The sequence below is a fragment of the Arabidopsis lyrata genome (assembly GCF_000004255.2).
Source record: "Arabidopsis lyrata subsp. lyrata unplaced genomic scaffold ARALYscaffold_3, whole genome shotgun sequence".
Classification (NCBI taxonomy): Eukaryota; Viridiplantae; Streptophyta; class Magnoliopsida; order Brassicales; family Brassicaceae; genus Arabidopsis; species Arabidopsis lyrata.
In genome coordinates this window covers 12205717-12221882 of record NW_003302553.1, presented here as the reverse complement: position 1 = coordinate 12221882, position 16166 = coordinate 12205717, and the positions used below count along the sequence as shown (strand labels likewise).

General features: G+C 32.4%; 2 protein-coding genes and 1 pseudogene across 4 annotated transcripts; 1 reads left to right on the top strand and 2 right to left on the bottom strand.

Annotated features, from left to right (window-relative positions):
• Positions 1 to 2496: 2496 nt before the first annotated feature.
• LOC9319624 lies at positions 2497 to 3898 on the top strand (annotated as a pseudogene).
• Positions 3899 to 4442: 544 nt separating this feature from the next.
• LOC9319623 (F-box/kelch-repeat protein At3g24760) lies at positions 4443 to 6454 on the bottom strand. Its single transcript, XM_021030409.1, has 2 exons — positions 5147 to 6454; positions 4443 to 4776 (listed from the first exon to the last, which is right to left on the bottom strand). Exon 1 carries the CDS (start codon positions 6317 to 6319, stop codon positions 5168 to 5170), a length of 1152 nt encoding a protein of 383 aa, XP_020886068.1. The 5' UTR covers positions 6320 to 6454; the 3' UTR covers positions 4443 to 4776; positions 5147 to 5167.
• A 2221-nt stretch (positions 6455 to 8675) lies between these two features.
• Positions 8676 to 10586, bottom strand: LOC9319622. 3 transcript variants are annotated; one of them, XM_021030412.1, is made up of 5 exons: positions 10265 to 10586; positions 10081 to 10165; positions 9531 to 9958; positions 9183 to 9438; positions 8676 to 8958 (listed from the first exon to the last, which is right to left on the bottom strand). In XM_021030412.1, the coding sequence occupies exons 1-5, from the start codon at positions 10268 to 10270 to the stop codon at positions 8939 to 8941; spliced, it is 795 nt and encodes a 264-aa protein (XP_020886071.1). In that variant the 5' UTR covers positions 10271 to 10586; the 3' UTR covers positions 8676 to 8938. The 3 variants fall into 3 exon arrangements, with proteins under 3 accessions (XP_020886071.1, XP_020886072.1, XP_002883555.1); XM_002883509.2 differs by having other exon boundaries at positions 8751 to 8958; positions 9531 to 9934; XM_021030413.1 differs by lacking the exon at positions 10265 to 10586 and having other exon boundaries at positions 10081 to 10174.
• Between the last annotated feature and the right edge of the window lie 5580 nt (positions 10587 to 16166).

Here is a 16166-nt window from a genome sequence, read left to right as displayed (position 1 = left end):
ATATCATATATGTATGCAAGCGTGCACATATGTAAAGATAAAAGATTGTTGTATGGATGAGGCCACCAAATGGGTGATATCGATAAGTCATATTTTGCTTCAACATTTAGCGAAAGGCATGAAGAGCTTAAAGATTGGTCCCATATCGTGATCTCCCATTTTTAGACAATCTTTTTTATCCTTACTTTTCTTTTTTATCCATGCTTTTATTTTTACTTTTACCTCCAAAGCTACGCCTATTTTTTTTCCACCATGTATCTTCCATTTATTTTTAAAAGATATATTTTTTTTCTGTCCACCAATTTTCATTACAATCATTCAATCAAGTCACTTTAAAGTTGTTTGATTTTGCACTTTGAAAAAACCGTCCACACTCAAAAATATTGAGGCCATCGGATGATTATTCTAAGAAGAAATTTCAACTACCACGGAGCCACAAAGATGTTACTTAAAGAATTAAATTTAAGGTAATTATAATTAATTATTTGACCTATTAAAGAGGAGCGATAGTCGTAAAATGAATTTAGAAGCAAAGATAAAGTTTTTCTCTACACTAGCTAAAGGACATTATTTTTGTCGTCAATAAAAGGACATATTTTATATGCTTTGTAGTGTAGCTTTCACCAGTCAATTTGAAAAATGTTAGGGAAAATATGGGGTCCCGTAGTCTTCCACTACACTCCAACTAAACCAAACCAAAACTATTTCATCACAATTATTTTACAATGATGGCATGTGATGTGAAACAGAAAGTAAGATGTTTTATGAATTAAAAAAAAAAAAAAAAGATAAAATGACAAAAGTTTGCAACGATATTTCTCTCTCTAGATTATGGAGTCTTGGCTTTATTCTTGGCATTGATGTTTCATCAGCTATTTGTTTCAGATGCTGTTCAACAAAAAAAAAAAAAAAAACAATTAAGCTAGATAGATAATAATGTTGGCTTTGAAGTAGCATAAAATCTATATACCATTTTTTTTTCTATGAAGTAACTTGAATATTGAATCAATTGTATAGGAAGTCTGTTAGTAAGAAACAAGACAAACATGGTTAAATATTATAATGTTTAGGATAAGGTTAGAAACACAAATTTTGGTATCATGCGCAAATGGATGAATGAGAAATTGAAAAGAATGACAACTTTTTGTTTTCCCCTTTGATGCTTTATCTTTGTGAAAAGCTTTGCATGATTGCAGAAATTTATTAGAAAAAAAGAAAAAGAAATGTTATAAGTGTTACTGAATTGTTCTAGTGACTAGCTTAACGATTGAAAACGTATATCATTGCACGTTCATGACCAATTGACCATCCGAGTTTGATATATCCCTGGAAAAGAAAGTAACCAGTTCGTCAGAATATATTACGTATATACAAGTCGGCCCTGAAATTTATAAGACCAAAACAAATAGATGAAATTTTTTTAAGGATTTTTTTTTGCCTTTTGTTCAAATGTTTTTACCGTGGACCAAAACAAATAGATGAAATGCGATTGACAAAACAGAAAGAAACCCAAGTGAGAGATATTGAAACAGAAGAATGCAAACATCCATTACAGAACGACGATGTACATTTAAGGATGAAGAATGCCGGCAACGAGAGAGGTAGAAGGAGTGGCAGAATGCCAGCAAATTAGTCCTGTTTTATTTTTTGCCAATTGTTACTTTTAAATAAAATTATTTGTGATCTTTGACAAAAGAGAAAATAAATAAATAATTTGTGTGAAAAAAAGAAAATATGGGAGAAACTACTATATTTCCTTTATTATGATTTTATTTTTTGATCAATTACTACTCCACTTCTACGGTTCTACCAAGCTTATTTTTTGATCAATTTAGTAAACCATATGAACCAATGAATCTTTTGAAAAACGAACCCTCAAAAAAAAATTAAACTCAGCGGCTACAAACACATGCTTGATGGGTTTTTTACCTAGGACCTGATCTGCGTACAATACATGTTTGAAGGAAGATATATTTACTACAAACATGCTGTTTAAATTTGTTTTTTTTCTGTAGCCATATGTTATAACCACTATTAAAAAAAAAGAGCCGAATATGTGAATAACAACAACAGATGAATGTGGCTAATTAATACAAAATGGCCATTAAAAAGTGTAGCTATGGACTACCAGTCTAGGTCTACAATGGTATATCAACAGGTCCACAAGATCAAAAGCCCAAAGTCAGCTGAATTTAGGACGAAGCCCATAAATAGAAGCATATGAATCCATCTGAATATGTTTTTAAGTCTTAAGACCTCTCGCCGTCTTCATTTTCTACTCAACCCTAATATTTTTGAAAGCCCTAGTCACTTTCTTCAAGCACAATGTATCTTCCGGAAGAATTGGTAGTGGAGATACTCTCTAGGGTTCCGTTCATTTCTTTGGCACGATTACGATGGACATCCAAAAGATGGAACGCTATGATCAAAAATAAGATACTAGCGATGAAGCAGTCTGATTAGGTTATCATGTTAACTAATTATAGGGTTTATTTAATGAATGTTGATCTTCATGGAATCCACAACAACGTTGCTCCATCTGCAAAGGTAACAAGTCAATTTAGCCTAAAAGATCCTCTTTCTAAATCTTTAGAAGAAGTATATATAAAACGCGTCTTTCACTGCCACGGCTTATTGCCAGGGGTGGACGTACGTGTATTAGTACCTAGGCACGTGCCCTATACAAAATTTGATAATTTTGAACTTTGTTATATATACTTTGAAGAAAAGATGGAATAATTGGTGTATCGTGCCACATACAATATAATATTCCTCTACTAATTCTTTAGTCAATTAGCTACTATTTTCTTTCTTTTTACTGATTTCAGGTAATAAATGCTTTTCATATATTTTAATCTATTTTTTTCTCTAACCTTTTTTTAATTGTTTAAAGGAATAATGTTTATATAGAGTAGTAGAATCAATGGTTGATCAACAATTGAACACATCAAATGAATTTGCTTCATTTACATGTCTTTTAATCAATAAATATAATATTTTAGATTAAAAATTTATATTTTAAATATATTATGCCCCATACTATATATGTTTCTAGATCCGCCACTGCTTATTGCTATGTGGTACCAAGGACAATAGACTTGTTGTTTGTAATCCGCTTTCATGTGAAACCAGGTGGATCCAACCCGGAAAGTCCTACACGACTATCGAAATTTTTGCTCTCGGTTACAATAACAAATCCTCCTGTTATACAATCTTGAGAATGTATCGATTCCACGATGATTTCCAATCTAGATATAAGTACGAAGTCTATGATTTTACCTCTAATTCGTGGAGGGTTGTTGGTGTGACTACCGGCTGGGTCATACCACAGAGTCAGAACAGACGTGGCATGTCTATGAAGGGAAATACTTACTGGCTTGCTGAAGAACATGGGCGTAATTTTTTACTAAGTTTTGATTACACAAGTGAGACATTCCAATGTTTGTCTCTTCCGGCAGATGCTAAGACTCTTTATCATTATTTGGCTTTATCAGTGACTAGAGAAGAGCAACAACTTTGTATGTTAGCTGCTGATTGGATAGAGCAACACATGTATGGATAGCAACTAAGATTGAGAATACCGGAGCCTTGTCATGGACCAAGTTCCTAACACTAGCGAGAAGCGGTATGTACTATCGTCGTTATTTTGGGATGATCAGTTTCTTGATCGACCAGGAGAACAAAGTAGTGTATTGTAACTCTTTCTTTTCCAACACCATACACATCGTGGGAGAGGATAAATATATAGAAGTGAATCATGATGTTGTAGAATCTCCATACGAATCTCATAACCTATTTCTCCTCAGTTATGTTCCAAGTTTCCTTAAAATCCAACAAGGTATCTAGTTCTCTAGTTTGGAGTAGGCTTAAGGAATGCACCAAACATATGACTTGTAATTGTCACACTTTTGTATGCATTATCTATCATCAAACTCTTGATATTTTATGTTTTGCTATCTATTTTATAACTTATTTACCAAACATTCCAATTATTTTTCCTATGGTTCCAGTGGAATAATGTTGGTTGGTTTTTGTTAGACGAGAATATATATTCTTGATCATAATAATCTTCTGATTTTAAGCTACAATGATGAATTCTGATTATAAAATCTCTGTAAACGACACACTTTTTGGTGTGAGAAGAAACATGTACTTGAGAGAAATATATATTCTTAAACATGTACTTTAATCTCATCCACTTCTTGCATTAACCCTAATTTCTATGAAAGCCTAAATCGGCTTTAAAGACTGATGAAGAAGCGTAAACTGTATATCTTCGGGAGAATTTGCTAGTGGCGATGGGTTTTGGTGTTATCTCTGGCACGATTGCGATTAACATCCAAAGACTCTGGTCAAAGATGGGAGTCTTATTAAGAAGCACTCTGCTAAGCACGATTGCAATCAACATTTTCATTACATGTTCATCAAACCAAAATCAACAATACTTAATATAATTCATTAGAACGTATCAATGTTAGTATGCTTTGGTACAAGAGATTGTGAAAACACACTCACTTATACCAAAAAATCAACAATACTTAACGATTCAGTAGACATGTGTATGTACGTAAATGATTCAGTAGAATACACACATATCTTCAGGAATCATCTCAGTATCTTATTTTAAACAAATAAAACAGTAGAAACAAAGAACTAACATTACATTTAAACGAAGAATTATAACCCAGTTTACACCTAATTACCATGATAAATTGATAACCATCTTTATACACTTCATTATTTATCTTCTCCCTTCATCTCCACTTTACATTATCACTGCCAAGTCACAAAATGCAAAGACATTAGTACACAGAAACCGTACAAAGAACACTAAGCTACAGCTACACGCTCTGGTTTGAATATAAAACCTATCAATATTCAATCTTTGCCTTTGGCACAAGAGATTCTGGGCCCATGATGGTAAGAAAAGTAATGGATTCTAAATATCTGACCCGCAGCACGAAGATTCATATGCATTCGGTTTCTAAATATACGCCCTAGTGAAACTAACCGCAGAATGTTCATTATCCTTTTACCATCACCAAAACAACAAAGCCTATGCAAGAAGAAAGTCTCATCTAATACCAGTGTAAACTCTCCTAACAAGCGCAATTATAATGAAAGATAAGGGTGTGGATGATCATACCAGTGACATAAGTAAGCAAACTCAACCACCAATATGAGCATCCTCGGGGTGGAAAACATCGCTAATAGATACCGTTGAGCAGAAACTAACAACTTTATGAAACTTATTAACCGGAGAAGGCAAACAAGGAACTCTTCTCCAACTACATTTCCCATTCTCACCACCACCAATCTCACAAACACAAGCTGGAAATTTCTTATGACAATCATCATTAAACACATAAACAAGATTCCCAGAGCCAACACATTTCAAACTCCTAAACTTATTACTATCTTCTTCCTCCTCATCTTCATTATCAACTAATCCAAACAACAAACCCTCAGGCATAACCGCGATTTCGCTAAATTCCATCGAACCTTCTTCGATACTCCAAAGATTAAACGAAAACCCGCACATTCCACCAAGAACAAGCATACCATTACAAGAATTCAAGAACGCAAACGAGAGTCCAGGTGGTTTAAGTGTTTGAACATCACTCCATGTATAAGAATCCAAGCAAAACGACGAGATAAAATACGAATAGTTATCGAAAACGTAGAATCTTCTCTTAAACAAAGCTGAAGTTAAAGTTTGATGATCTTGACCAGATCTAAAATCAGCAGGAAGTGGTGAACAAAGCTCCCATGAATCAAGAACAGGATCGTAAACCTGAACAGCTAACCGTTCCTCGATATCGACTAATCCGCCGATACGCGAAGATCCACCAACGAGGATTAGCTTAGAGGAGTTAGAGAGAGTTGTGAAAACGCTTAAGAGAGGATTGATTCGAGGAAACAGAACAGGGGAAGTGAATCGCCAATTAGGTTTAAGGATCGGTGAGAAGGAGAATCGAGGAGCGGTGGTGAAGAGGAAGCGGTTAGATCCGACGAGATGATCGGATGAGGAAGAGGAAGGAGGGAGGCGGAGCCAAGTGTTGGAGAGAGGATCGAAAGCGAAGGATTGGTTGTGGAAAGAGGAAGTGTTGTGGATACCGAAGAGGAAGAGCCATGGTGGTGATGATGACGATGGAGAAGGAGAAGGAGGAAGAGAGGTGATTATGGAACGCCATTGTTTGGAGACGAGAGTGAAACGGACTAAGGAAGGGATTGGGAGATGGGAGAGGATTGATTCAGTGACGTCGTGGTTTAGAGTGTTGAAGGTTGATGATTCGATTTCTGGATTGTTGTCTGACATTTTTGTTGTTGATGATTTTGATTTTGATCTGAAGATTGAAGAAGAAGGAAGAAGAAGAAGAAAGACAGAGAGAGAGAGCGTGAAAAGTGCAATGGTGGAGAATGTGTGACCGGGAATTCGCGATATTTTTGGAAATGTTTTTTTTTTTTTTTAAACGTCAAACCAGTGTTTGAAAAATGGGACGTTAGGGACGTTCGGTACTAGCGATTAATCGGAAAATTGGATTAAAATCGGAGATTAATCGGGGATTAGTTTTAGGGTTATTTTAATATTTTAAAGATATATTAATCTAATGTTGTTTTCAAAATTGTAGTAAATACATAAAAATATATTAAGGTAAATTTTTATGATTTTGTATTAAAAATTTAAGATTTTTATTAAAATTTGAACATAAATTATTGTAAAATATCAAAAACTTCCAATTCAAATGTTTGAATAACAAAAAAAAATTGTTTTATACTTGCAATAAAAAATAATAGGGATATGTAAGAAAAGACAGAAAATAATCGGATTATGCGGGAATTAATCGGAGAATAATCGGGTGACTGATTTTTTTTTAAGGGATTAGTCATTAATCGAGACGGAGAGGGTGAGCCTAGCGATTAAACGGGGATTAATCGGGCTAGGCGGAGATTTTTAGAACAGGGCGTCAAACAACTTTATTAACATCAAATAGTAATTACGAAGGTAGTATACAAAAGTTTGTTTCTTGCAAATAAAAATGCAATTTTACAGGTCATTTTTGAAAATATAGTTGTATTTTGCAAAGGCAAAAATAAAATGTAATATATATATATATATATATTTATTTATTTATGCAGAAAGTCCTAAACAAAACTTTTAGACAGAAAAATAATTATTCAGATATATTACATAAGCTTTTATATTTTGAAAAATTGCAAAAATAAGTAAATTTCTAGTAGTTTTACTTAAAAACAGCTTTAATTATTTTATTAAACTTTTTTCTGAGTTTGAGTTTTAAAAAAGGATTGAATAGTTATTTTAATGATGATTAAAATCCAAAATTTTTTGACAATGTAGTTGACGTCCCAAATATAATTTTTTAAAATGGCTTACTTGAATCATTGTGTTTTCTATTTTTAGGAAAAAAAATCAAAATTTATTTGTATCTCTATTTTTGGGGAAACATAGAGAGAGTTGGATGAAAAAGTTTCAATGGGTCCACTGGAGTTGGTTGAAGATCTATCCACGAGGTGGTTGAAGGAAAAATCAAAAGATATTATGTTTGGAGGTTTTCATTTTAGGATCTCATAAGTCATAACCTTACATAAAATCCATATGTATGATACTACTCTATCACAAACTAACTACACGAATAAACATCTTCCCTAGCTACTTAATGATCATTTTATAACAGTAGATTTTGATGTGTCTTTTCTTGTTAGCTTTCGAGGTTTAAAAATTATGTTTATGTATTTCTATGCTTTGATATATTCAGTTGTATTTTTAAGTACTGAATTAATGAAGAATGTGTATTAATGTCTCTGCATCTTTGAATGGTAAGTACCAGTGAATTGTATGCGGCATCATTTAAATGAGAAAGAGATGTTACAATTTTTCTATTTGTCACTTGTCCTGATTCTCTTCTCAATAAGAGAACACACATAAGGTGAGGAGTTTTGGGGTTTCTGAATGGACTTAAACATGGCTCATGATGAAGTTCCCAAAAAAAATCTTGGTTTACATTCCATTTCAAACCCATCAAATGATCCGATCCATAACCATCATTTTTGTCTGTTTTAAAATTGTTGAAACATTTTTGGTAATCTCATATAAATCAATGGGAGGGTATTCTAGAATTTTAGAATTTTTAGAAACGGATTAAACTAGTAAATTAGTTTCCAAAAATCGCGTAAAACATTGTTTTAGATACTAACATGACGTGATCTACCGAAATCATGTTATATGATGAACACTAAAGATTTGATGAAGCTAAATTCAGAGTTCACTTTAGAATCATCAAACTGGTTTTAATTTCCATTCGTTTACCATTTAACGATTTTTTTTGTAAAGAATTCTAACTCTCAATCTTCGTAGGAAGCTCTATTATTTTACTTTTACCTAGTTTCGATACTCGGTTAAATCCTCATTTTCAAAATCGGAACAATTGTGATCATACAATATTGTATGTCGCAAACCATACGACCAAATAACACGATTGTAACCGTCGACTATGTATTAAAGTCAAACTAAATTTACTATTATAGTTTTGGACTGAATCTTACACCTAAACATCCCACAAACCAGTTTTTTTTTTCAATATTCGCCAGTATTTTTTTCTTTTTGGTTTGATGTATATATAAATTCTTCAGTGTTTAGGTACGTTAACGTTACCTCATTTTACTGGTGGCAATCTAAATCGATATACCAAGTTAAACTTTAAAGGAAGAAAAAAAAAGAAGTAATTTTGGTAAGTTTTATCATATGAATTACATAAAAATACAAAGGAAATTGAAATCACCGAAAAAATTGGTTATAAATTAATTACAAATGGCATTTGACTTTTACCCAAATTAACTCTTTCAAAAATTGTCCAGCGATGAGAATCAATTGATTGTCCTTGTCGTTGTCTTCATCCACCACACCTATAACTTCTCTTCATAACTCTAACACCACAACTACAAAATCCAAAATACATAAAACAAATTAGAAAAATAAACACTAACAACAATCATAACATTTTATTAGCACTAGCTGCCATGAGAAAATATACACAATTATATATTCATTATGTTGCCGATCAGATTTTGAAATTAATTACTGTGATGATTTAAATATTATAAAAATATTGGCTTGTGAAAAAAGAAAATTATAGGAAAATTCAAAATATTATTGGTCTTACATTCAGAATCAGTAGTGATCCAGTTGTATTTCCTGGATCTACATCGGTGGAGTGGCGTAGGACTCAAGGAAACAAGGATTGCTGGTGAAGAAACTATAGAGATGTGATCAGAGGAAGAGATTGTTGTGCAACTCTCACTACTCTCCCATCTCAAACTTATATTTGCAGATACACTACTCATCCTTTTTGTTGATTCTTCTTCATTCACCTCTCTCATCATCTTCAACTTTCTTCGGTTTCTCAACTCCATCATTATCTGCAACATTATATATGTCACATTAAGAACAATGGTTACAGCAAAATTTGAGTTTGTCTAATGGTTTTGAGCTATTAAGAAAAAAAACACACCTTAGGGGTAAAGAATTTGACAGCTTTGTCGGATTTGGCTGCTGCAGCCCATTTGATGAGCTCCTTCATTCTTAAAAGTGTGGCCTTACCTTTGCTATGCTCGCTTTTCGACTTCTCTTTATTGGTTTCGTCTTGTTTCTCCGGTTTGAAGACTTTTATAGCCTTTTTCAGATCAAACCTTGTCGATGTCACTTGCTCTTCTCCTCCTTGTGCTTTTATCTTTGCCATGGAGCCAAGTAAATGTCCTCTCCTAAAGCTATTAAGTCTTCTTAAAGTCAGTGTGCTAGAGAAACAAGCCTTGGCTACGTCTTTTCTACACCATAGCCAGATTCCTCTATAACTCCTCTGGTTTTTATGTTTAGACCCTCTTGTAGATGATCTTCTTGTTCTGTGATCTGTGCACTCTGGATCACATTTATTAAATGGTTCTGTCAGAAAACAAAATGTTTATTAAAACTACAAGAATAGGAAACCTACATAACCAGAAAACATATACACAAATGTCAACTTTTCTAATAATAATAAGGATCAAGAAATATTTGTTACTTACTTGTTAGAGTTGTGGTGGGTTCATGATCAGTACAATTGATTGAACTGGGCTCTGATCTCCCTAACTTGAAGAGCCATTGAAAGATCTGGTCAAAACCCACAAAAAGATTAAACTCTTATAAATATAGTCCTTTTGTGTTAGGAACACATGTAAATGATATGGAGCACATGTGACGATGACTAACCTCCATGTTCTGGCTGAAGATGCTTTTTTTTGGTATAATATAGTATAGATCGCTTGTGTAATTATTCGCTTATGTCAAACAAAATTCTCCCTTACACAAATGATTAGAGACTTTGGATTAGAAGATGAAGACAAGAGATGACTTGGGAAACTAAAGAAGATATATAAGTGTATAATAATTTGTTTGACTCAAGCTATTTTGGACTTTATACGGAAACACAACGTGGGATTGTATCAAAGTTGGTTTTTATACATACACACATGTCACTTTGGGTTGTGGTTTTTAGCTCAGTAGATGTCACTTTGTTTCAAGGCTTTGTTGCCATTACTCGCAGCCACACACTTGTAAGCTATGTCATTTAATTTCATAGGGTCCTTCAAGCTAACCCTTTATTTTTGTTTTAACTAGGTTTTGAACCCACGCGTAGCGTGGATTTATTTGATATATTTTGATATAAATTTTATGTGATTAATTGTAGTTATTAAATATTATCTTATAAAATTATAATGTTTTGGTCTCTAAAACTTTTAAATTACTATGAAGGCAAATATTTAATTTCACATACATAATTAAAAAAATTATAACATAAATATAAAATATAAAGTACATTTTCTTAACAGTTTAGCTTAACAATTAAAAGAAGTTACATTTTCTTCAAAAACTTCTTCTAAAGCCTATTTTGGCTCTCTCGGATGTGCCTTAGTCTTCCACCAATGAAATCAGGTTTGAGAGCTGTTTTTCACTTACCTCTCGCTACTCGAGTACTCACGGATTTACTTTCGGTCTCTGTCTCATTGCATCGAACTTGGTTCAGAGCTTCAACCTCAATAGTCTGACTTTCCCTAGGTTTTGTATCCAAATTCGAGTTTTTCTTGTCTCTTCTGGAATTTGTGGAAGATTATCACCAATGTTAGCACATGAATGTTCTTGTTTATCCTATTCTGGAGACTAAAGATATGAAAATTTCAGAAAATCAATAGTTTTAAGAATCAAATCTGATAACAAAAAATCATGAATCAATCTTGTTTTCTCATATTCAATTGGCCGCCAACACCTAAGTCTTCGTATTTCTCTTCACATTTATTTTTTTCTTACTCTTGTATTCCACTTTCATCATCTTCATTGTCAACGCCCTCTTTTTCATAATACTCTTCTTCTTCCTTCCTCACTTTCGTTCTTCTTCCTCTTTCTCACTTTCTTTCTTCTTCTCTGTAAAACATTAGTTAAAAACAGAGTAAGAAATTCAAACTTACTAACGTACCCATACATAGCTCCATAAGTCTATAAATTGACTACCCGAAACAACTCGTTCATTTGACCTTCTGAACTCCAAAATTCGATGTCCTTCTACCAGAACTAAGTTCCACGTCCCCATAATACTCCTCACCATTCAACCTCAAGATAGTAATACCAGAAACCTCGTCATCAAGTTTTAGCTACATATGAACCAAATGTTACCTTAAAGAGATCATGTTAAACTGTTTTTTCACTTTTCTTTTCCTTATCAAATAATTCAAGTTTGCCTTGTGATGTCACAATTAGGCCTCTTCTCCCTAAAAACAATGACTCTCTCTCTATTTATCTCTGTCTTGTCCCGAGTCTATTCGCGTTTCTCTCGATCTCCTTCATTTTTTACATGGAAAGCAACCCTCTTTGTTACCTAGATTATGACATTAATTGTTCATACTGCAAAGAAATTCTCATCAATTAAATTTATCTTTCCCACGTTATTTTGTTCTTGATTATATTTCGTTCTTGATTGAAATATTACTCCGAGAAGAATAACTTTTCACAATTTCAACACAAATACACATACCATTTGCTCGGCTAGATATCGTCCAACTGAAGTATATACAACATGAGTTTTAAATAAGAACCAAAAAAGAAGTTACCTCATTAGACATATATGCCTCTACTTGCAGTTTAACGTAAATAATTTTCACTATATTGGCCTAAACATCTTTACCAAGAGAGCTTCCTTGCACGGTGTTACATGTATGTTCCTCAACTTCTCCTGCTACCACCACTTCCTTAGATTTATTATCCCGTGTTATTTTTCAGGCACAAGCAATTGATGATGCATTCATCATAACCACTAAATAACATTTCAAAATAATTTATTAGAATACCACACAACTTGTTCTCACCAAACCTCTTGCAACCTCCAAGACCAGAATCGTTGCATTTTTTCTCTAATTATAAGTAGTAACCAACCCTAATTGTGACCAACGGTTAGAAATTTTCAAATTAAAAAACTATGATCGAGTAGGATGTTTCTGCTTATTATTTATATTAAAAAATCTAGGATTAACAGAATATATATTTTTGTTAATATTCTTTTTTTTTGTTGGAAAGTAAGAAGATTAAGAAAATAAGAATAGGAATATAAGTTTATTAATTAGAAAGGTAAATTGACTTATTTATATTGAAAAGATTTAGGATTAACAAAATATATCTTTTGTTAATATTCTTTTTTTTTTGGAAAATAAGAAGATTAAAAAAATAAGAATAAGAATATAATTTTATTAATTAAAAAGGTAAATTGACACATTTGCCATTTTTTTTTATAAATATCATTGTATAAAAATATTAGAATTTAATTTTTTAGCAAGATGGCTAATCGCAATTGGTTGTTTAAAATTGAGATAATCTGCATTTGAAACTTAGGAATAATTTTAGCAAGATGGCTAATCGCAATTGGTTTAAAATTGAGATAATCTGCATTTGAAACTTAGGAATTTTGTTTTTTTTTTAATTATCAACAGATTTTAGCAAGATGGCTAATCGTAATTGGTCTTTTAAAATCGATAATCTGGCATTTAAAAGTTAGAAAATTTTCTCTTTTATTATCAACATATTTCCATATGTCTAGTAACCGTAATTTTATATTTTTCTTATTTACATATATTTGTTGTTTTTTTCTTTCTTTTTTATATCTTAATATAGAAAATATTCGAATTTAAAAATGTCTATTAACTTAATGGTTAAAAAATATTAATTAGCGAGATGTCTTATCTCGATTGGTCGTTTTAAATCCTATGTGGACGGTCTAAGGAGCTTATAGCTTCGACTTTTATATAGTATAGATTAGAAATCTCCGGATCATTTAAAGCATGATGAGTACATGTGTAAGGTCATTCTACTATACTAGTTGTTGTTACTCAAGTTAATCTGGGGATACATTTCAGTTACCATAGCTAATCGTGGCGTGGCACGATGGTTTTGATATGTAAGAGATCATGCGAGGAGCAGAGCCGATCTTTTCGGCTTGCGGCCGATTTATACTCTGGGACGGCTCTGGTGAGGAGCCATCTCCCGCATTCGTGTATCGAGCGGATTTTAGAGTTTATGATACTGTGATTGAGAGATGATACTGTGATTGAGAGAAGTAACAAACAAATCTATAGATTTCAGAACACAATGATAAAATCATTGATAAAACATTTAAGAGGGTTACAATACCATTGAATCTAAAGAACAAGACAAAAAAATAACATAATTGTTAAATGGCGAAATAACTATATATGTGGGACATAAAAAAAAATGGAGTTCTCTCGTGCTTGCTTGCGGGCAAAGAAAATCCAAACAATAAGCATGAGTGAGACAAACACAACGCCTAACAGTACGGAAACTAGGAGTATCATCGGAATAACGAACTCCATATTGTTTATTCACGAGTCACCACACCAAAACTTGTTCTTTCTATGTTTTTTTCTTGTGTCTTTTTACCAAGGTTCTTAGGGAAAAATCATTTTTTTAAACCCGACCCAGACACTGAACCGGACTATCTTCTGGGTCACTGGGTCATTGGGTCAACCGGGTTCGACCACGGATCAATTGATTAAAATTTATTTAATATATTTAATATTTATAGAGATTATATAGTTTTTATAAATATAAAAATTAAAATATTCATACTATATTTACAAAATATGAAGTCTAACAATAAAACTAAAGTTATTCAAATTAAAAAAATTTAAATCCAAGTAAAAGTCTAAAACCGTAACAAATATTAAAATAGTAGGAAATAGCCAATAACAGAAATAAACTAATAAAACATCGCGAATTCAAAATAACTAATCTCGATTATTTCTTTCAACATTACATTCCTTCTCTTTAGACGGTACTGTAAAGTTTCATACAAAATCTAAAACAAAATGAGTCTAAGAACTAAATTTTTTAATTTAAATAACTAAATAGAGTCTAAAACTCTATATTTTATTCCAAAATCAAATGACATTTTCAAAATCCATACCCAGCCGGTTCAACCGGTTCACTGGGTCGCGGGTTAATGGCGGGTTTTTGTGGGTTTTTCCGGTTTTGAAATTGGTGGGTATTAGCACTAAACCCAAACCGAAAAAGTGCTTGGGTCGTGGGTTAACCGGTCGGACCGGGCGGTCCGGGTCGGGCGTGAAAACACTGGAAAAATGTTAATTTGTATATATACAAGTCCTAATTTCCTTATCTCCACGATTTGGCAATCAATGTTGACAATTGACATAACTAAAAATGTTAACATATCAAAAATAATCAAAAGCAAAAAAGAAAAGTTAACATAACAATAAGATATTTGTTATAATTAAGTGTTTTGTTTTATAGTGAATATAAATATAAATAATAGAAAAAATTTTATACCCGCAGAAGGATCGAGATAATGAATAATAAAGAGACGAGAGAGAAAGAATTGAAGAACAAAGGAAATTTCGTCTTAAGAATGTGTAATCAAAACAAAAATGGGTTACTCACAAAATGGGTTACTCTGTTACTCACAAAATGACCGGATGTTGTCTGCTTAATCAAGAGTTATTGGAATATATATATATATATATATAAAAGGGTATTGGAGAACATGCAAGAGTCACATGGAACATTTTTAGTAACAAGATATTAGTACTAAAGAATCCACAAAACAAAACAAAAAATGATAATTACAGAATTAACAAATAGTATTAAAAGTTAATGATAACTAAATAGTCCAATATAAACAACTTGTATCCAAATTATTATTAGAGTTAACTAGCTCAGAAGTATAGATCTGGACTTAAATTAGTTTTTGATAAAATCTTGTCGGAGTTTAAAACAATAGCAACATTAGCCCATCATCTTTCCGTTTTTAGCCTCACGCGTTAAAAGAAACGCAACAATTTTTTTTGTTTCTTCCGAGACAAATATGCATGTATATGTATATTTGCCAAACATCTATTGTTATATTGTAGATATCTACATATCTACTTAGATCCATAGATCTACTTAGATTCACATCTCTAATTTATAAATCTGTATTTTGATGTGCATCTTTTTTTTGTAGACATCTATTTATTCTCTTTATTTTCACTTAATGTTAATACATAACTTACTGTTCAATTTTTTTTTCAAGTAAAGATTTAAGTTTAGATATTCAACTTCCCCTGTAGATCTATATTTATTCATGTATATTTTGTCAAGCATCTATTGTTTGTTTTAGATATCCACAAATCTACTTAGACCTACTTAGATATGTATCTATTCATGTATATATGTCAAGCATTTGTTGTTCTATTTTAGATATCCACAGATCTACTTAGACAATCTGCAGGTTTGTATTAAATAGAAGTCGCCTCCTTCATGTATATTTGCCAAGCATCTGTTGTTCTATTGTAGATATCTACAGATCTACTTAGACAATCTGCATGTTTGTATTAAATAGAAGTCGCCTCCTTCATGTATATTTGCCAAGCATCTATTGTTCTATTGTAGATATCCACAGATCTACTTAGACAGTCTGCATGTTTGCATTAAATTGACGTCGCCTCCTTTTTTCTGTTGCCGCGTAACTGTCACGTCCCCCTCAGAGATGTCGCTTCGTCCTTTTTGCCAAAAAAGTCAACAATGTTATCTCACTCGCATGGATACGTAAGCCACT